This window comes from Xenopus laevis, chromosome 5L (assembly GCF_017654675.1).
Source record: "Xenopus laevis strain J_2021 chromosome 5L, Xenopus_laevis_v10.1, whole genome shotgun sequence".
Classification (NCBI taxonomy): Eukaryota; Metazoa; Chordata; class Amphibia; order Anura; family Pipidae; genus Xenopus; species Xenopus laevis.
The window spans coordinates 107,636,095-107,659,229 of record NC_054379.1 but is presented as its reverse complement, the minus strand read 5'-3'; the positions used below and the strand labels follow the sequence as shown (position 1 = coordinate 107,659,229).

Sequence of the window (23,135 nt, the reverse complement as noted above, 5' to 3'; positions counted from 1 at the left end):
ACCTACTATTGCTTCTGCTGGGGACACAATTAGTGACTGACAGGAGAACTAGTGAAGGATGGAATGGAAGAATTTGTAAGTGACAGAATGAGAGAACTAGTAAGGGCTACAATGGGGGAATCAGTGAGTGAATAAGAGAGTGAAGAAAGTCAGTGGGTGGGTGGGTGCTGGGGTAGAAGAGTTGGTGGGTTAGCGAGTGGCTTGATGGGAACATTAGTGTGAGTAGATGGCGGGCGAGAGAATAGGTTAGTGAATAGGTAAGTGAAGTGTGAGAAGGTTTATTGAGTGGGTAACGGTGCAGTGAGTGAGTGCAGGGGTAAGTGCAAGAAGTGAGTGCTTAATAAGCAGATATGTGAATAAATACACTTGCCAGTTGGTTGGCGAGTGTCTAACAGTGAGGTGTTTAGTGAGTTGCTGGGTGAGTAAGTTAGTAGAGTGTTAGGTGAGTAAGTTGCTTAATGAGTGGATGGAGGTGAATTACTGGGTCAGTAAAGGGAAAGTGAGTGAAGTGGGGAGAGTGAGTTATGTTACACCAGGTGAACACTGGGTTGGAGAGTAGGCGAGTCAGTGCCGAATCAGTAAGTGAGTGGGAAGGTGAGTGAGTGACACAGTTTATATTTCATGGATTCACAGTGGCCCAGAATTAGTACAGCAGGTGTCTGGCACATGTAACTCTATGTTACCCACCCACCTGCCGGCTAGAAACTCGTCTTCTTGAACTTAACCCACTCTCTGCTGAGACAATGGCGCCTCGTGGCTGCTCTAGACACAGGCTAATGTATATAATGTGTGGGGCAGGTATAGATACAGTGTGTATGGCTGAGGGCTGTCTGTGCAGCGGAGAGTGTCAGTAGCTAGGCAAGCAAGGGGTTAAGCGAGCAGGAGCCGCCAATACAAAGTGACATAATGGAATAAGATCAGAGTCCAGGCTTTAGTCAGCGGAATTATCTGGGGTGATATAGAAGCCGCTGCTTATTATTATTATTATTGCTGCTCTATATGTCTCTGTCTGGAGGCGATGGATGTGCGAAACGTGACAAAGTCTTTGCTTTATGTTTGTCCCAGCGGTCGGTGTTTCCCTCTGAGCCGGGGCTTCAGTGAAGAGGAGGAGGGGAGTGAGGGCGGGAAGCGTAAAGGACACGGCTCTATATGATAAACAGGGGCAGCATTGAGTTTCCTTGGGTGTAGGGTTATTTTATGTTACAGAAAAGTTGTATCAGTCCGTGTCCCTGTCTGTGTGTCGTACATGTCTCCCTATTCTCTTACGGACATATTGTGCCCAACTCTGACCTCTCCCTACTCTCTCCCCTTCTTCATTGCAGTCGCTACGAGCTTTGCTTGGGGAAGAGCTGGCCGAATACTTGGCCTCCGGGGAGAGAGGGGACAGAAATATCGACCCCAAATTCCGTGCCAGACTCCTGCGCGACTTGAGAGCCGACACCAGGTCGCGGGCAGCTTGGTCGAGGTTACTCAACGAACACCCCAATACCCGCAAGTACAAGGGGGTCAACAAGAAAGCGCTCGCCAAGGGCTGCTTCGGACTCAAACTGGACCGCATTGGCGCTATGAGCGGACTGGGCTGTTAAGAGCTGGAGCGCCATCTAGTGGCGGTAAGTTGGTATGTTCCTTATTGTCCTGTGCCAGCAGCAGTCACAGCACATTGTGCAGCAGCAGCAGCCACCTCATCACTCTCTGGCTAAAGGGAAATCATGTACTTGTAATGGTAATTAATGAGTAATTAGAGCAGCGATAAGGCTCATATCAGGGATGAAGTCATTTTCTTATCCACAGACTTCTGCCTCCTGAAGGGCATGACCAGCAAACTCCCTGCACCTCACTGATGGCTCAGGACAAAAACAATATTAATAATGGATCATTTTGAAGTTTAATTAGTAGTTATACCCTATAAAGTCTAGCATGTATATATCACAAGCTCTTCTGCTGAGTTCTCCCATGGAGGCTGCACTATTGGAATGATAGCCCAGCTAGCCTAATATAAATCCTAATATAAATCCATGGCCTAAAGATTCAATTTCTTACCACTTCACATAGATAGTGCATGTTTTGTACCACTTTAGCCTGCAGCATTTCATCATCATGGCAGTTTTAGATAAGCAGCACGATTTTAAAGAAACAGGACAGGAGTCTAACACTTGTTATTGGGAAGGCCGTTTAAAGTCAAACCATAAATCTTGCCCTATCGTCACATTGGGAGCTTCATTCTGTATTGTCTGATTTTATTTTTATTATCCTGTTAGACCTATAGAAAAGATTCTGAGACAATTATGTCCCAGAACAGAGTGATTTAAGTGAAATGGAAGCTATTATACACATAATATATATAGGGAATAATGTACCCCATATAAAGACCAAAATCCCAAACTCAATGGATGTGTGTTATTTTGGAAGCCTAAATGACTATGTGCTGCAAGCCTTAAAATATATGGCTGAAAGAAGTCACATCTGAGCAGTAATATGAAGGCAGCAAGGGTTACAATATATTTTTATAACACATAAGAGTCAATGGGGTTGATTTATCAACACTGGGCAAATTTGCCCATGGGCAGTTACCCGTGGCAACCAATCAAATTGCTGCAATCAGTGTTCTACTTGCAGCTGGCTTCAAAAAGCTAATCACTGATTGGTTGCTATAGGTAACTGCCCATGGGCAAATTTGCCCAGTGTTGATAAATGAGCCCCACTGAGTCATGTGACACACATGACATTACTAAGCACCTTTTGGCATAACATTGGTAAAGGGCCCACCTTACTCCATTAGAGGTATGAGAAAACAGCATCATTTTCAGTCATCCTTCCAGTTCCGTAATTATATAGAGTGGCAAATAAGATACACCAGATCTCACCTTAACTGACCTTAAAACCTTCATACATAAGCATTCCTCCCATATCCACCCAGGGGAGGCAGCCTTGAAGTTTGGGGAAGCCCTTGTATTCATCTGTAGCTCTGACTGAAGTTGCTGCTAGCCTATGTTTTTCAGTAAAGATCCTGTTGTGCAGTGTCAATGCTTTTCCTATTCTAAAGGAATTGTATGGTCCTTCTTCATAGTGTTTCTGCATCATCTGCTCTATACTGCACCACCCCTGAATGTGTCCCAGCTATAGCCAGGCTTACAATTTAAAGCAGGTTGCCATCCCTATGGTTGGTGAATACCCAGAATCCCACTGAAAAACTAAAAAAGCTGTTCCAAACCAAAGTTTAAAGCATTATCAAATGGACAAAGGGATACTTAATATCCATAAAAATGTGCACTTGGTTCTTGTGATTTTAAAAACTATTCTGTATTAAATGGGAGGTGTGGTCACTCTACTCAAGCTCTAACCACAGCACCTGCGTTATTCCCTTAATGCTCTGGAGTCAAGTTACTTGTGCCTGTAGTGGCCATTAAACAAGTGTATTTGCAGCATGATAACTAATACAGCTCTGAGCGTTCTTTCAGTCCTGCACTTACGCAAATGATTTTCCCATTAGTGACTATAGCACATGTGGGCATATCCAGGCTTGGGCACGTGACGGCAGAGCTGACCTGACTGATAGCCTTTCCTGTCCCTCAAAGGAGAATAACAGCGCTATCCAATGTGTCTCTTGTTGAAAGCCAATTACCTGGGCTGGTTCCTATAATAACAATGAAGTCATATACTATATACTAAATCTTTAGTACTTTCATGCAAGCTGGTGGGATCATGGAAAACTCTTGGAGGGTCACACAAGGCACTAGGTTATTTAGTGGGACAATACAGTGGCAAGAACTATTTTGCCTACTTTGTGCACTGCACACTAACACCCTTCAAATTACTAAAAACATGCACTAAACATGCTGTAATTAGGAGCAAAATGTAATATCCTGCACAACTAGATCTCTGCATTCATGTTAGAAATCTCAGTACATTGCAGGAATGAATAAGTATGCACTGGATGCAGAAGACTTCAGCAAAGCCACTAAGGGGTTAAAGATAGGAGCAGGATGTTTGCAGTTGGAGCTTGCAGTCTATGATGTGGTGGGAGGACTACAGAGACAATTTGAGGAAAATGAATGATTTGAGGCCAGAGCTGTGCTTCCCAGGCTGCTGGCAGTGATGCATCTGTAGCTGTGTTATTAATAACTAGGATCATAATTCCATCTGCTTTTTTCCATGTGCTGTTACAAGGCTGTATGTGAGAAGTCAGAAAGCTGGCTTGCTCCATCCTAATAACAGGACTAATCCAAAGGCTTTTTTTTTTTCTCTTTCAGGCTCCGAACATTGACAACGGTTTTCTGATCACTGGTCGTTATCCTGTCTTAGAGTGGACGCCGAGCTGAGGATCCTCTGATTCCCCAATGTCAGAGATTCTCTAGCAGTGGCACAGGCCGGTACGATGGGACACAGGACCTGCTGTTACCACATGTCGTCTTTCATTCTGTTCCCAGCGCGCAAGAGCCATACGTGTGCGTGCCATGTACATATCTGTAACCAGGGCTCCCTAGATGTTTACATATCAGTTCAGACACGTGTTTCACCTGTGGGGTGCCCAAGCAGACTCTTACACGTGTTCTTCATGTGTAGTGTGACTAGGCTCTGTATGTGCTAAACCATTCCTTATCCATGCTCTGTTGATGTTTCAGCCGCATGGATATCTTCGTCAGACTACAGTACCCTTCATATACCACTTGGTAGCCCACCTAAGCTGCTGGCCTCTTTCAGAGAATATAGTGAATTCCTAGCCCCTGCGGACATATGGAAAGATTGCAGTGCATCCTGGGAGCTCTCACCCAGTCCTGTGTCACAGAGCAGATATCTGCCCTATTGAGTAAAAACACTGACGTGCAACTTTTATTTACCTATATTTAGTCTGTAGTAAATTCATACCTTATTTTGGGGCCCACATTTAATTAATGTTCAGTTCAGTTGATTAAGCATTTCACAGAGGTCACTTATACATTACATGTGCATTGTATTTAGAATAGTCATTAAAGGGCTGTAAATACATGGCCCGCACGGTCAGTTATGGTACAGTGAAACTCACAGCAGGGTTCTAGTTGTTATCAGACATCTCAAAGCTAATCAGACAATGCAATAAAATTGCTTCTAATCGTGGAGAGCGTACCTTGGCGACCGGGTGAATGATATAACAGATTTGATAACAAAGACAGCAGGTTCTGTTTAAAAACCCAAACTGTGTTTCTCAGGCAAAATGATTTATTAAGATGCAACCAGGACTGGTTGAGACTGCCTCAGATGCATTGGACCTTGCAGGCCCCTCAGGCTAAAGGAAACACTCACAACTCTTGAGTTTGCACTCACACTAAACTTTCTACCTAACAGGCCCCCAACCTGGTTAAAGAGCCAATGCCCCATCCAGCAGTTCAACTGTCCAATTTCTTGGGATACATGTATTCGGTAGGAGGGAGACTGGCAGAGCTGTCTGTACATTCACACCATGCATTGATGTATTTAAGTTGTAAAGCTATTTATATTGTTTATAAGAGATATTTATAAAAAAATCTTTTATTTATGTAATTAAATGAACGGGGTCAAACATTGTAACATTTTGTCCTAAATAGCTGAAACTTTTAAAAAATAAAGAAAATAATAAAAAATAGTTCATTTGACATATTTTTGTTTATTGCATTTATTTATTAGAACACAACAGGGATTATTTATTGAGGAGGGTGCTGCATACAGAGGCACTACAAGACTCGGCCCTATAATACTTTGTAGAGAAACTGTGGCAATCTAATGTATGTGGAGCAAGTGATTCATGCTCTATTGCTCCAAAAACATAAATACATGGCATCTAAAATTAAAGGGGGGTCAAACTGGCCACTAGATTAACCTCCAATTACGCAAATAATGCACTTCGAAGTCCTTAAAAATGGAGTCCACAGACAAACACTGAATCCAGAGTTTCCTTGTGCCGTACATCCATGGGGTAAATTTTTCAAAAAGGGACGTTAGAAATCGTCACAATCCTCTAGAGTGAAATTCCAATCGTTTCTATGGGATTTTGAAAGGCATATTTATCAAAGGATGAGCTTTCACCCATTGATAAATACTCTTTTAAAAATCCCATAGAAATGAATGGAGAGTGACGGAATTTGCAGCAACCTCTAATTTTCACTTTTAAATATACCCCCATGCGTCAAATTGTCCAAAAACATCATCTGAATGATAAAAAATATCACAATTATATCAATGAGACAAAAACATATTAGAAAAGGATTATCAACCGAATATGTTGTATATATAAAATATGTTGCTATGTGAAGTGAAAAATTATTATTCATTAGTTTCAAAAGTTATCTTTAATTACATTGTATATATTCAACATAATTAAAGATAACTTTTGAAAATAAATTTAATTCAACACATAGAAACATAATATGTTAGACTGATAGAAGACACACATCCACTCAACCTTTTCTGTCTATATAAAACCAAACTGCTAGTTGATCCAAAGGAAGGTAAAAAAATCTCTGGATAAACTTGTACTATGATTTATCTTCAATAACCCTGTACTTCTTCACTTGCCAAAAAGACCTCCAACCCCTTCTTAAAGCTATCTAATCAGCCTGAACAACCGATTTAGGGAGAGAATTCCACATCTTCACAGCTCTCACTGTAAAAAAAAAACCTTCCGAATATTTAGCTAGAACCTCTTTCCTTCTAATCGGAATGGGTGACCATGTTACCTACTGGTAAATAAAGCATTAGAGAGATTATTATATGATCCCTTTCAGTATTGGACTGGGATGCCAGGGGCCCACCAGAAAACCTTAGACTGTGGGCCCACTTTCCAAACTATTATTCCTCCTATCCTCACTCTACCTCTACTTACTATATTCTTCCATTATTACACATTTTTCCCCATAAAGAAATAGGGAATGACCAGGAAATAGGCCAAATGTTTAGAAGCAAAAGGGCCCACTGACACCTGGGCCCACCGGGAGTTTTCCTGGTATCCCAGTGGGACAGTCCGACACTGATCCCCTTATATATTTATACATAGTTATCATATCACCTCTTAAGTGCCTCTTCTCCAGTGTGAACATCCCCAATTTGGCCAGTCTTCCCTCATAGCGGAGACTTTCCATACCTTTTACCAGTTTAGTTGCCCTGCTCTGGATCCTCCTTATTCCAATAATATCCCATTTGAGCACTGGAGACCAAAAGTGCATGGACTATTCTAAATGGGGGGGCCTTACCAGTGTTTTCTAAATTGGAAGAAAATTAACCATCCCCTTCAAATCTTAGTCCCTTTATCTGAAAAGATCCATGGTATACACAGAAGGGTACCAGTTCTCAGGGTGATCATCATAAATCAATGAACTTTAAACAGAAAGAAACAAAACTATAACAAAACATATAACAAGCTTACACCATAATATTTAGGCCTACATCCCTACAGGGCCAGGCCAAGCCAACCAGGTGTCCTAGGCGACCCGGCTGGTCAACCCCTCCCCCCACCCTCGTGCGTCCGCCCGAACATGTGCACAAATACGCCTTAGTAGAGGGGAGGACTGGTAGGGAGAGCAGCAGAATGGAGGGATGGGAGAGTGACAGAGGGGAGGGAAGGGAAGAATGACAGAGGGGAAGAAGCATGGAGAGAATGAAATAGGGGAGGGGAGAGTGACAAAGAGCAGTGAACACTGACTAGGGGTGCCTCTTATGCCTACCCCTAGTTCTGGCCCTGCATCCCTAATTGTACATATTGTAGTTATAAATGAGCATAGAAGCAGTATAATCTCTATTCAGCCCATAAGTCCAGACTGAGGCTTCTACGGATCCATAGCACTCTAGTTTTTTTAAGCATCAATATCCTTTAGAAATTCTGTCAATAACCTGCAATCATAAAACCCTTAAAAAATGTACTGGGAATGGAAAATTAGTTATTTGTGTGTGAATAATAGATTTTAGCATGAATATGTGATCTTTCAACTTGCGAGTGGTCTCACCAATGTAAATCAGAACACTAGGGTATTCAGCAGGTATGTAATAAAAGGAATATATATACACGTATGAAAATACCATACCTAAAGCATAACAGGTATGACGAGTGGCCTCAAATGCAATGCTTATTTTTGAATTCCTGGCTTGGAGGCAAGTATTGGCTGCATAAAAACCAGGTGCTCTGCCAAACAGAACCCCTGTAGTCACTCTGACAGTCCACATAGGGGGCTACCAAATGGCCAATCACAGCCCTTATTTGATACCCCCCTTTTTTCATGCTTGTGTTGCTCCCCAACTCTTTTTACATTTGAATGTGGCTCATGGGTCTCATGGGGACCCCTGAGCTAGGGTCATATATACCATTTGCTTTATCTAGGCATTCTCATATTATATACACCCTAACAATATTGGTTTAAACGGTTCTGGGAAATCCACAGTTTACCTTACAACTTTTATTTTATGCATGGACTTGTATCCAGGAAATGATGAGTCCAGCATTTCAAATTCTATCACAAGAAAACGTGTTTTTTTTCCCCAAAAGCATCAGTTAATAGTGCATCTCCACAGAATCTGTTTTTCAAAAGAGTGAACAGATTTTTTTATATTTAAGTTTGAAACCTGACATGGGGCAAGACACGTTAGTTTTCGAGGTGCCCTGAGTCATGTGACTTGTGCTCTGATAAACTTCAGTCACTGTTGCTACTGCTGTACTGCAATTTGGAGTGATATCACCCCCTCCCTTTTCCCCCATCAGCCAATGGAAGATAACCAGATAGCAGCTCCCAGACACCTGCATTGCTAGGTGTAGATATGAGAAAAGCACTCAGTACTAAACATCCAAGTCCCACTGTGACTGCACCAGTTACATTGAGTAGGAGACACAATAGCTTTTCTGAAAGCAGTTTCATTGTGAAGTGCTGGCTCTTTCTGAAAGCACATGACCAGGCAAAATGACCTGAGATGGCTGTCTACACACCAATATTACAACTGAAAAAATACACTTGTTGTTTCAAGAATACAATTTTATATGGTTGAGTGAATTATTTGTAATGTAAATAGTGTAATTTAGAAATAAAAATTCCACCATAAAAATCATGACAAAATCCCTTTAAAAGAAGCTTAGACTGCTGAGTTTGTTATTGTAGAGTGTAAAATTAGCTTTCAAGCAGCAACGATAGAACTGCAGGCAGATGAGTCAGTGGGGCTCATTTATAAACACTGGGCAAATTTGCACCTGGGCAGTTACCCATAGCAACCAATCAAAGGTTTGCTTTCATTGCTCAACCTGCAGGTGACAAAAGATAGTAAGTCACTGATTGGTTTCTATGGGTTACTGTCCAGAATTTGCCCAGTGTTTATAAATGAACCCCAGTGACTTCTGTTTAACAGGCGCAAAATTACATGATTTGACCTGCACATCATGTAAACTGCTCTGATATTAAAAGGCCTTTCTTAAAAAGATATGCACACACACACACACACACCTCACACACCTATTATTCTCTTCTGCCTTGAACAGGATAGAAAACACTTTGTGGATGGGCAAATTGCACCAATAATAGTGCTTGGCTTGCCTGTGGTCCTCTCTGTGTACCAACAGAGTCATTGGTGTATAAGAATGAATCTGATTTCACAGCAACAAGGCAAGTGATAAAGAGAATTCCTTTTGCAATATTGATACAAAGATGAGCCATGGTTACATGTGTTCATCAGTCATTGCTTCCATAACTAAATTCACCCCATTTTTTCCTTGAAATAGACTCCATTAGATGAACCAAATGGACAAAGCTGCTATAGCTTAATGACTAATACTTCCAAAACATTTTTCTTTAGTGTATGATCAGTGTTTACAGAGACACTATATATACTGTGGGAGGAGATATACAGAAACAACCTAAATAATTAATGAAATGGTTAATGATTAAAGGGAAATGATCTAATGTCAAACTCACTGATAAGACACAATAATGTTCTATATGAGAACTTAACCAACATGTCATTTATATCCTAATAAGTGACCCACCAACCAATTATATCAAATTCCCATGTACATATCAGTAAATATTGCCCTTTTACATCTTTTTGTAACACCATTTTATGGTGTTCTGTTTGTCACTAACTGATAATGTGGCAGAAAAAATGCAGCTTATATCTATATTGGCTGATGTAACCTATGACTGAGTTTCCTAGGTTTGTGTGTGTGAGAACAATGACCCATACAAGCTGGAGGAGAGACGTTAGCAATGCTGGTATGATTTCTCTTTGCAACAGCAGCAACATGTCTATTCTCTTTTACACACTGGTCTGCTGTTAATTTCAAAGGGGTTGTTCACCTTTAAATTAAAGGAATACTGTCATGGGAAAAAACATTTTTTTCAAAATGAATCAGTTAATAGTGCTGCTACAGTAGAATTCTGCACTGAAATCGATTTCTCAAAAGAGCAAACAGATTTTTTTTTATTCAATTTTGAAATCTGACATGGGGCTAGACATTTTGTCAATTTCCCAGCTGATCCTGGTCATGTGACTTTGTGCCAGCAGGCTGCTGTTTTTCCTTCTCAATGTAACTGAATGTGTCTCAGTGGGACATGGGTTTTTACTATTGAGTGTTGTTCTTAGATCTACCAGGCAGTTGTTATCTTGTGTTAGGGAGCTGCTATCTGGTTAACTTCCCATTGTTCTTTTGTTACGCTGCTGGGGGGGGGGGGAGGGAGGGGGAGCACAAGTCACATGACTTGAGGCAGCTGGGAAATTGACAATATGTCTAGCCCCATGTCATATTTCAAAATTGAATATAAAAAAATCTGTTTGCTCTTTTGAGAAATGGATTTCAGTGCAGAATTCTGCTGGAGCAGAAAAGAAGTTACTAATATAGTTTATTAGCCAAAAATGTCATCTATAAAGGCTGGAGTGACTGGATGTCTAATATAATAGAACAGAACACTACTTCCTGCTTTTCAGCTCTATAACTCTGAGTTAGTCAGTGACTTTAAGGGGGGCCACATGGTACATATCTGTTCAGTGAGTTTTCAATTGCTCCTCAGCATTCAGCTCAGATTGGAAGCAAACAGTTATAACCCCCCCCCAACTCTTTGATTGGTTACTGCCTGGTGGAAACCAAGGGAGCTGAAAAACAAGTAGTGTTCTGGCTGTTATGTTAGACATCCAGTCACTCCAGCCTTTATACATTACATTTTTGGCTAACTAACAATATTAGAATTTTTTTTATTTTGCACAGCCTATCCATTTACCCAGTTTTTATTTTTACACTGAACTGCTCCTTTAAAGAAGACACAAACCCCTTATTGAAAAAAACCCTACACCCCCTACCCCACATAGACCCCGCTCCCTCCCCCCAGCCTAGCTGCTTCCCCAGGCAAATGCCCCTAACTTTTTACTTACCCCTCATTGCAGATTCAGGGATCGGAGTTCACAACAGCCATCTACCGGGTCTTCGCCGGTCTCATTCTCCGATTACCGAAGACCCGGAAGATGACTGCCGTGAACTCCGATCCCTGAATCTGCACTGAGGGGTAAGTAAAAAGTTAGGGGCATTTGCCCAGGGTAGCAGCTAGGCTAGGGGAGGAGGGAGGGGAGTCTATTTGGGGTAGGGTTTTTTTTAATAAGGGGTTTGTTTCTCCTTTAAGTAGTGGGGATGGGAGGCTGGGGGGCACAGTGTGCCGGTATCACTTAATCCAGCTCTGCTCATCCAAATTTCTTTAGATACTTCATACTCTCTGCCAGCTCCTCTCAATGCAGGGTTACATTTCTAGCTTATAATGGCTCAGGTCTTGTTGTATTCAATTCCTTATAGTGAAATGTAAGAAGCAAATGGCCTTACCTTTCTTCCATAAGCGTTCTTAGGAATATACAGTGTTGTACACTAGTCATGAGCCTACACAGCATTCTTGTATTCTCAGCAAACCTCTCAGAGCTTTATCAATACACTAAGGGGCACATTTACTTAGCTCGAGTGAAGGATTAGAATAAAAAATACTTCAAATTTCAAAGTATTTTTTTGGCTACTTCGACCATCGAATTGGCTACTTCGACCTTCAACTACGACTTCGAATCGAACGATTCGAACTAAAAATCGTTCGACTGTTCGACCATTCGATAGTCGAAGTACTGTCTCTTTAAAAAAAACTTCGACCACCTACTTCGCCACCGAAAACCTACCGAGCATCAATGTTAGCCTATGGGGAAGGTTCGAAGGAAAATCGTTAGATCGATGGATTAAAACGATAATTCCGAATAGCGCTAAATCCTTCAACTTCGATATTCGAAGTTGAAGGATTTCACTTCGAGGGTCGAATATTGAGGGTTAATTAACTCTCGACATTCGACCATTAGTAAATGTGCCCCTAACTGTAATTAAAGTTTTAAATATGTATTTATTTTTTTTATCAGTTCAGATGTTTATGCACTTTCTGCAACCAATGAGAATGTGGAAAGAGGGGGTTTATTATCCGTTTAAGCCCCTTATGCAAGGGTAGATCAAATGAATAAGGGCTCATGGCTGTGATTCATATCATATATAAAAGAGAAGATGAATTTACCCTTCTACCTTTTTTTTTTATACATTTCATTTTATTTTTCTACTTATGACTTCATTTCTTAAAATGCATTATTTTTGCGGTCCTGTGTTTTAAAGACGTTGGGTGGCAACAACTGTAGATTATCTAAAATATGTTCTGGCCTCCATAGCCGTATCTTGTGCTTATCATAGTATATTTCACACTTTCTGAGTCATGGTATCAATATAAAGAACAGCTCTGAAAAGTTTCAGTCATAGGGAATTTTATGTCACTGACCTTTTTTGAGATACCGGAGAAATAGTGATAAGGGTTCCAATGTGTGTGAAAAAAAAGTAATCAATATCATTCTGCCAAGCAGGTGACAATGTAAAAATTATGACTCTGTAGTTCCATATTCTAAAATCTGAATGATTGTGCATAGGAGCAGAATGTTGGATTATATATCTCCCCCCCACAAGATTAGAATATTTAAACAGAAATTTGTAAACAAATCCGCCTGCAACAATATTAGTTCTGTAGATGTAAACGTTTCCTATCATCTGTACAGCCCACACTGCTTGTGGCATTTGAGCACAATGGGAAAGAAAAACCATGCTAATAGACCCACCCCTAGTCTTTAGTTCTGGTTCCTCCTAGTCAGGAAGGTCAATGTGCTAAAAGCAGAGTATTCTATAAATTGTGGGGGGATTATGGAAGGTATAGGTAAAGGGGAGGGGGGATATCTACCCAAAAGAAGAAGGGGATATCTACCCAAAAAGATTTTTTTTTTCTATAATGAAGCAAAATTCAGTTAACTTTAAGGGGCCGATTCACTAACTTAGAGTGAAGGATTCGAAGTAAAAAAACTTTGAATTCCGAGTAGTTTTTTGTGCTCCTCGACTATCGAATTGGCGTAAATTCGCCATTCGATAGTCAAAGTACTGGATCGAGCGCAAAAACGATGCGACTATTCGCCCATTCGTTAGTCGAAGTACTGTCTCTTTTAAAAATACTTCGACTGCCTACTTCGCCACCTAAAACCTACCGAATCGCTTTAAAAGCCTATGGGAAATTCCCATAGGCTTGTTTTCCAAGTTTTTGATCAAATAAAAAGGCATTCGATCGAATGAAAATCCTTCGAGCGAATATTCGATTGAGCGCCTATTCGCCTGGCGAATATTCGCCAATTTGACTATTCGCCAGCGCGTAAATTCGCCCGAATTGCCTATTCGATTCTATTCGATTCTATTCCCCAGTCGAATTTCGAGGGATTTAACCCCTCGAAATTCGACCCTTGATGAATTTGCCCCTAAGTATGTTATAGAATGGCCTATTCATAGCAACTTTCCAACTGGTCTTCATTTTTTTATTTTTTAAGGTTTTTTGCTTTCTAAATCTTTTCAGCTTTCAAATGGCAGATACTGACCCCAGCAGTCAAAAACTATTGCTCCGTGAGGCTACAATTTTTTGTTATTGCTACTTATTTATTACTTATCTTTCTGTTTAGACCCTCCTCTATTCATATTTCTGTCTCTCTTTTAAACCACTGGCTGGTTGCTAGGTTAGATTGGACCCTAGCAATCAGATAGCTGTCAAAATTGCAAATTGGAGAGTAGCTAAACAGAAAAGCTAAATAATTCAAAAAATGCTAATAATTTAAAAAATGAAGACCAATTGCAAATTATCTTATAATAGCACTTTCTACATCATGCACGTTAATTTAAAGGTGAGCTACCCCTTTAAAATAAAATCAAAAGTATAGTGAATGACGGGAGCTTTAGTTCAGCAGCAGGCAGGTATGTCTATACAGTAGAGTCTGACAAATATTTATATATCTATAGAAGGACTAAGAGAGTACCCAAGTAAGCAAGGCATTTTGAATCAAACACACAGGCCTATCCCAAGTCCTGCACCCATGCCCTACCTAAGTGCTGACCTAAATCCTACATCACAGACTTATCTAAGTCCTGCACCCAAGTCCTACGCCCAGGCCTCTCACACATAAAAATACAATTTTTATATTGACTGCATAGGAAAAGCCCTAATGTGAATAGCTGGGGTGCAGTACTTTAATAATGTAGTCAATTTTAAAAAAGCTATAACTTGAAAGGTATTGTGATGCTTTTAGTAAATTATAAATGATTAATATTGTCATCTTATTAAATGGAATGTCTACCTAGTATGTAATAGAATGGCTAATTCTAAGCGACTCTGCAATTAGTCTTCATTATTTATATTTTATAGTTTTTTGCCTTCTTCTTGTGACTCTTTCCAGCTTTCAGATGGGGGTCTCTGACCCCTAACTCTGTAAGCTGCAATGTATTGTTATTGCTACTTATCTGTCTGTTCAGGTCCTCTCCTATTCATATTCCAGTCTCTTATTCAAATGAATGCATGGTTGCTAGGGTAATTTGGACCCTAGCAACTCAATTGCATATATTGCAAGCTAGAGAGCTGCTGAATAAAAAGCTATATAACTCAAAAGCCACAAATGAAAAACAAGTGTAAATTGACTCAGAATAACACTCTCTACACATCATACTAAAAGTTAGTTTAAAGTTAGTTTTTGTAATAACAGTGCCACCTGCTGGTCAGCTTTATTACCCTGATACAGTTGAGAGAATAGAGAAAAGTCATCTGTGGTTGACCTGACCAACAGGTGCTCCCAGATGCTATAATCCCCAGGTACCACATGTATGTATGTATGTATGTATGTATGTATAAATGTACAGTATTTATATAGCACTACTAAGAATATTAGACTTTCAAATGGGGGTCACTGACCCTAGTAGCCAAAAACAATTGTACAATTATTTTGTTATGGTTACTTATTTATTACTTATCTTTCTGGTTGAGCCCTCCTCTATTCATATTTCTGTCTCTCTTTCAAACTACTGCCTGGTTGCTAGGTTCATTGGACCCTAGCGGTCAGATAGCTGCCAAAATTGCAAACTGGAGAGCTGCTGAACAAAAAGATAAATAATTCAAAAACCACAGATAATAGAAAATGAAGACCAATTACAAATTATTCTAGACTAGCTCTCATACAAGTTAATTTAAAGGCAAGCAACCGTTTTAAAACAAAATCAAGAGTATAGTGAATGACAGGAGCTTTAGTTCAGCAGCAGGCAGGTATGTTTATACAGCAGAGTCTGACAAATATTTATATATCTATAGATATAAATATAGATATTAACCTACTATCACACAGCCATGTTTGACTCCCAGATGCTATAATCCCCAGGCACTACATATATTTATAAAGCACTATTAGGATATGCAACCCTGCACAATTTTACAACATAGAAAAGTACAGTGAAGACAACATGTTACAGCTACAGTCGCTTGCCAGTCCATCCCTCTGTTTGGATCCCATAAAGTTCTATAGAAATGTTTGGTTTCCACACTTTCTAAACACCTGCCACCACTAGTTCAAAGTCCAAAATGGTAAAATAGATGTGCTGACAACTCTATAAAAGAAAAATCGTCAAAGTACCCAAGAAGAAAGGAACTGCTGAAGACAGTTATTATGTCGCACAATCTATAACCGATTGAGTGTGAAATAAATTGTATTTTTCTGGAATAAATTGTGAACAAGACAAAATCACATCTTAGTGTAGTTAATTCATTGTTGCTTCAATTAATAAATAAATTCATTTGGTGAAAAACTAAATTCAGTGTCATTATTGAATATTGCGAAATCAAAGATTGATTAATTCATTGTTAAAGTGCTAATAGTGCATAAAGTGCCAAGTATCTGGTACACAGTCCACAATCCACTAATAAATAAATTACCCAATTAAAACGTAACATTTAATAACTCTTTAAAAATAGAGGGAAAGTTCATAAGTTAAAAACCACTTCAAATTGATAGATGTAAACTGATCTGGTATGTAAATTGTAGGGATTACAGCATCTATAGTAGATTAATATACTGGTCCCACCCAGATTTTACATAGTCCTAAATGCCCTCTGGTTGAATATAGTATAATGTGGGGATCACGAGAGAGTATATGCGTCACAGTAAATAAAGTAAATAAATGTATATATAGGAACGGCGGACAGAGTAGCATATCCTTAAATACACACCAATACGGTGTGCAAACAAAGTTGCTACTATGTCCTCTCAGAGGCACTTGAATGAAACTGACCTATTCCCTACCACTTGTTATATCGCAACACCTTGTACTGAAAGAAAGCGATTGCCCAAGTGAAGTGAGTCTGTATAAGTGTGATGAAGATATTGAAGATCTGTCCGTCATTTACCTATATCTAGAAAAGGAAAACGTTTTTCACCATTCCGCTTCCCCTGGAATACTATCCCCCCCACCAGCTATTGCTGTGAATCTAGTGAAGGAGCTAAATGCCTGATGCGCCTTTCGCCCGTGAAGGCTTTCTCAAAGGCCGATGTAAGATCTGGATAGGACCAGTATAATAATCTACTATAGAAACTGTAAATCCCTACAATTTACATACCAGATCAGCTTACATCTATCAATTTTAAGTTTTTTCAACTTATGAACTTTCCCTCTATTTTTAATGGAGTTATTAAATGTTACGTTTTAATTGTGTAATTTATTTATTGGTGGATTGTGAACTGCGTACCTGATACTTGTCACTTTATGCACTATTAGCACTTTAACAATGAATTAATCATTCTTTGATTTCACAATATTCAATAATGACACTGAATTTTGTTTTTTACAAAATGAATTTATTTATTAATTGAAGCAACAATGAATTAACTACACTAAGACGTGATTTTCTTGTTCACACTTTATCCCAGCCAAATACAATTTATTGTAATAATTGTCTTCAGCAGTTCCTTTCTTCTTGGGTACTTTGTGGATGGACCCCATAAAGGCAGCACTGTTGTGTAGCTGGGTAGTAGTAGAGGCTATTGTGTTCAACTCATTAAAAACAGGAAATAAATAACAAACAAGAAGCACTGCATTGTTTATGTAATAAATCACTTTTCCTTTTAATGTCCTCTAGCAATCCCCCTGACCTACATTATACAAAGGCTTATAAAAGCAGATCTCCTCATTAGTCTCATTTGTAAACTGCATTAGCAATAAAGGAGCCTCTTAATTATATTGTATTATTATTATTAGGGCTGTAAGTCTCTATGGTGCCTGGAAGGCTGAAGGCTAAGGAATTCATTGTCGGATAAATGGTATCCTATATATCCTAACACAGTACAGATAATAAGATTTATACAGTTATCATTTATCTTCGACAGGTTTAACTAAATGCTATAAGATTAATCTTTAACATCTAAACACACAGTTCCAGAATATTCCCCTTATTTTGAGCAGGCTGCAGTACACATTTACTTTGGCCTTTTCCTAGTTTAGGTAAAGTTTGGCCTTTAAGGTTCAGGCAAACTATATTGATTTTTGAACATCAGTTATCAAGGGCTAATGTTCTTTGTTCTCTTCATCAGTACTCGCAGTAGTCTCAAAGCAGGTGATTATTTTTTAATTTCTGGCTTGGAGGCAAGTGATGGTTGTATAAAAACCAGATGTACTACCAGAAAGAGCCTCCTGTAGGCTGCCAGTCCACAAAGGGGCCACCAATAATAAAATGCAGTCCATATTTGGCACCACAGGAACTTTTTTCATGATTGTGTTGCTCTCCAACTTTTTTTTAACATTTGCATGTAGCTCACAGGTAAAAAAAGGTTGTGGATTCCTGCTCTAGAACTTCCCTATTTTCACCCTGTTTTGACAAGCTGATGGCCCCCACTGCCGTGTCAATATATATTTTTTTAAAGATAAATTGTTATTAGTTTGTAAAAACATATCTACAAACATATCACATTATGCGAGGCCAACATTGCAGTAAATCCGACATTGTTTAGAAGTTTGGTTGACATTACCGTGTGTGTTAGGTGTATAAGACCTGTCTGAGGGGTATATTGAGTTAGGTACTCTGCATTAGGCTCTCAGCCTAGGAAATTAGTCTAATCCTTCTTCACACCAAGGGATCCAAATTTTATCGAATTTTCTCTGCCCTTCCTTTCCCTCCCCGTCCTCATCACCCTCCCTGTCTGCGTCAACCTCCCCTTCCCATCCGGTCCCGTCTGTGTCGTCCTCCCCGTCTGCTTGTCCGTGCAGGTATATGCGCACATCTTGCAAATGCCCGAACTTTAACTAAAAAGTCGGCTATTTCGTTCTACTGCACATGCGTCTGCCCTGGGAAATTTGAAGAAAGAAGACGGCAGAAGAGGATCGCTCCGTGGTGCTCACTGGAATAACTCTGGGACTGTGCAGTTTTCCCCTGATAGGAGCACCGGGGTTTCAGGTAAGTATATATAATCACTTGGGGGTGCCTAACTTTTGGCACCCACAAGTGAAAGAAGACTTTCCTTCTCCTTTAAGGGTCTTTAATGTGACTGAAATCATTCTTTTATTTCAACCCAGCAGCTATAGAAAAAAAATGACGTGTTCTTCTTGGTATCATGTATCCATATTATTCTGAGGTCTTTCCCAGTTTTTTTTAGTGTTTCTTTCTTGCAAACTTGTTGTGTTTCAAAAAAGTCACCTTTGCTAAAATAGACACTGCGGTGATTTACCTTTAAATTAACTTTCTTTATGTTATAGAATGGCAGATTCTAAGCAACTTTTCAATTGGCCTTTTTTCTTTTTTTTTATTATAGTTTTTGAATTATTTGCCGCCTTCTTCTTCTGACTCTTTCCAGCTTCCAAATGGGGGTCACCGACCCCACCTAAAAAGCAAATGCTCTGTAAAGCAACAAATTTATTGTTATGGATAATGTTTATTATGTATCTTTCTATTCAGGTCCTCCCCTATTCATATTCCGATCTCTTATTCATATCAATGCATAGCTTGCCATGCATGGTTGCTAGGATTGCCGATGAATAAAAAGCAAAATAGTTAAAAAAACACGAATAATATAAAATTAAAACCAATCCCAAATGGTCTCAAAATATCATGCTCTACATGATACTAAAAGTTAATTTAAAGGTGCACAACCCCTTTAATTGCACCAATGCAGTAACACATAGTAACCAAAGAGCTAATGTTTATCTGGTTGCCCTTTGTCACTACAAAGTGCCATTTAGAATATAGTTAGCCAACGTTTCTGGAAGAACTATCCAAAGAGAAGAATAAGTCCCTTGGGTTGGAAAAAGCTTCTATGGTATCCCATTGTAGCACAAAGCAATAGCGGTAAGTGTATACTGAATAGAGGGGAACCCCATGGAGCTGTTACAAGCAGCAACCCAACCTACACCCCAAGCCTTCTTCTGATCTGAATTTTTCTGTTGGCTATTCTTCTATACTGGCAATATATTTTGCCTGAAGCTATTTTCCTCTGTAACCTTCCAAAGATTTCTCCCTCATCACATAAATTGATGAAACTGTATTTCTGTCTGATCACATTTATAGACTTCTAAAATGATGCAAACCTCAAAAAGATCCATTTTATATACAGTAAATCCTTGATGTGCTATTTGGCATAATCCCATGGCCATACCTTATGTATGTCTTATAAAGATTTGGGGTTCTGGGGCCCATAATAAATACTGTTTAAAATGTCTGTTAAGAGCAGTAAAGGCCACTTATTCTACGAATACAGTTAGTAAAAGCAAAGTTAAACTCAGGCTTATATTTCACACCCCTTATTTGAGTATCCATATTTATACAGTGGCATTATTTACCCAGGGAACTTTTATCCAACATATTATGAAGTTATGCCTGGCTTAAAAGAACCATGGACATTGTAACCCTCAGCATGATATACGAGCAATTCCCTGTATTCTTTCACTACAGGAATGCTGGGAGTTCTCGTTGTTTACTTTCCATAAAAACCTGTTATAATCTGTAATATTTCCTGTCAAATGGATTAAGTATTGATAAAGGTTAAAAGCGGGTGTGTATGTTAGAATGGTTCCTAGCTGCTATTCAATAAGCTGCATACAGGTTTCTCAACTGGTTTTGGACTGAGATTTTCATCATAACAGCACATTGTACTTTCCGCTCTATATGCTTTTTCCTGTAGAATATATTTTGGGGCCCAGCTAGACATGTGGTACACCTGGTGGAGCCTTCACTGGGATCCCTTCCTCTGCCATCCACTTTGCTGTTATCCACCGGTCAGTAATTTTTGGCCCAGGTGCCCGATATGCCAGGGTCTATTTTGTATCCCGGTCTAGACCTAGGGCTGTCATTGGTGAATCTCTACCAAAAGAAATGCTAGTGGAGGATCCGCCATGCAAGCCGTTTAAATCAGAAACAAACGCAGTCTGCAGCATGGATCTATGTAGGTTACTAAGCAGACACACTGCAGCTGCAATGGTGCTACATGCTGCCACTCTATTTACACGTCATATGGCACAAAACATTACATTTTGCAGTGGGTTGGTCTGATGGAATCTTTCCTGAACAATTGCTGGTTTAAAAGTCCTCATTCTATTCGGTGTCCATCACTCAATGCCTGGGTGCTCTGTAAGATTTGCAGTCACTCAAAGCAGTGCATAAACCCAAAGACATGAGAGATCACAACCAGTGATGTATAGAAACATCCAATGTATTGTGAAGTATGGGAATCACTCACGACAGCAGAATAACTGCAATGTTGCTGTTTATTGTGTCACCACACTGTATAGAAACATGTGCTGGGGTGTGGGATATAATACACATTTCTGTATTAGCTAACTAAGCATTCAGCTATTCCCTATCATACTGAAATGTTATTTTACTTTTAATGTATAATACTGTCAATGTATTTAATAAAGTTTCATGTTCTTGATTTATATACTTTTATTATGTATCCCTGTCGTCTTCCTTTAGGAATATACACAGGTATGGGATCTGTTATCAGGAAACCCATTATCCAGAAAGATCCGAATTACGGGACGGCCATCTCCCATAGACTCCATTTTATCTAAATAATTCAAATTTTTACATTTTTTTTTCTTTTTCTCTGTAATAATAAAACGGTAGCTTGTACTTGATCCAAACTAAGATATAATTAATCTTTATTGGAGGTCAGACCAGCCTGTTGGGTTTATTTAATGTTTAAATGATTTTCTAGTACACTTAAGGTATGACGATCCAAATTACGGAAAGATCCATTATCCGTAACACCCCAGGTCTTGAGCATTCTGGATAACAGGTCCTATACCTTGTATAAGAGAAACAACAGACCAGCTCCTGGCAGAAGTTAATTGACACCTTCTACTAATAATCAGAGATCACATTCTTCATTTCTCTATGGCCTCCAGGTACACATGTTAAGGCCTGTATCACATTCTCCTACACTAGTCATCTTATCAGCCATGTAAATTATACTTAGGGATCCACAGCAGTCATATTTTCCTACACTCAAAATGAAAATTGAACTCCTTTTCATAGAGGTCAAAGGGAAAATAGTCCCTGTTTATCAGGTTTTTTTTTTAAAAAGTATTTTCAAATGCCATGTTGCCTGTGTCAGCAAAGGTGTACTTAAATTCATTTTTAATTTCTATCTAGATCTATAGATTATATAGATCTATACATTATACTGTCCCTTCACTTATTCAATTGCTTCAACAAATATTACACTTACAAATGCATTTTACTAGCTTTGCAGTAAGTTTCTATGTCTGGTTCATACTGCCTGAATCCCTCTGCATTCTCCTGTTGTAAACTGAAAGTCAGCTTTGTAGAAGAGCAACCTAGCAGCATCTGCAGTGTTAATATATGTTATTTTAGTTGGGGAGGCGTGCTACAGACTAAGAACATAAGATTTACTCTGCAGACACTGATTGTCAAAGTTCCTCCACTACAAAGCTTAGGAGAAAGCTGACTTTAGTTCAAAGTAGAAGCAGGCTCTCAGGCTGTATAAAGTACTTGATTCCACTACTTGAAGACTTCCATCAGCGAGAGGAAACACATTTTGTAACTTTATTATGAGTGAAGCAAATGAAAATGTCAGTTAGATACACCGACTATTACAGCAGCATAGAGCTGGATTATGCATGTTCATGGTACTGTTCTTTTTATAGACAAATAAAACACAGTGGGGCTCATTTATCAACACTGGGCAAATTTGCCCATGGGCAGTTACCTATAGCAACCAATCAGTGATTAGCTTTTTGAAACCAGCTGCAAGTAGAACCATGAATGCAGCAATCTGATTGGTTGCCATGGGTTTCTGCCCATAGGCAAATTTGCCCAGTGTTGATAATGGAGCCCCAGTGGCTTGCAAATATTTGTACCCGGCTGCATCCCTCCCAGAAGATCCTCTCTCCTCCTCTCATATCTCAAGAGAAATTCCTTGTTTCTGCAGACTGCAAGAACAATCAGAAATAAAACTCAGAAAAAGATAAAATTTGAAGAAAATGACTCAAATTCAAGACTAGGCAATACACGAATAGTTGTGCATAACTTGGCACAAGAAGCAGTGGTGATCTAATGTGGGCCTAAGGGTATGCAAAGAGGGCAAATGCCATGGGCCCAGTGTAGAATGAAGTCTAAGGGAGTATGTCTCTGCATTGTCACATGTGAATTAAACACTCAGGGTTAATCTCCACTTGCAACAAGTCCGGTTGTGAAATTGTCATTTCTTCCTATAGATTTAGGGGGTGCCATAACCCCTTCACTTTGTACTGGACTTGCACTATACAAGAGGCCAGGGTGAGCTGATGATTCATTTGAATTCAC

General features: G+C 39.4%; 1 protein-coding gene across 1 annotated transcript in view; it reads left to right on the top strand.

Moving 5' to 3' along the window:
• The window catches only part of nppc.L (natriuretic peptide C L homeolog), a 6,738-nt gene extending 1,129 nt beyond the window's left edge, over positions 1-5,609 (top strand). Inside the window, exons 2-3 of the mRNA XM_018241352.2 lie at positions 1,323-1,610; positions 4,251-5,609. Of these exons, the coding sequence (XP_018096841.1) occupies positions 1,323-1,586 (264 nt within the window). The 3' untranslated portion in view covers positions 1,587-1,610; positions 4,251-5,609. The remainder of the gene's footprint in view (positions 1-1,322; positions 1,611-4,250) is intronic.
• Positions 5,610-23,135: the final 17,526 nt, after the last annotated feature.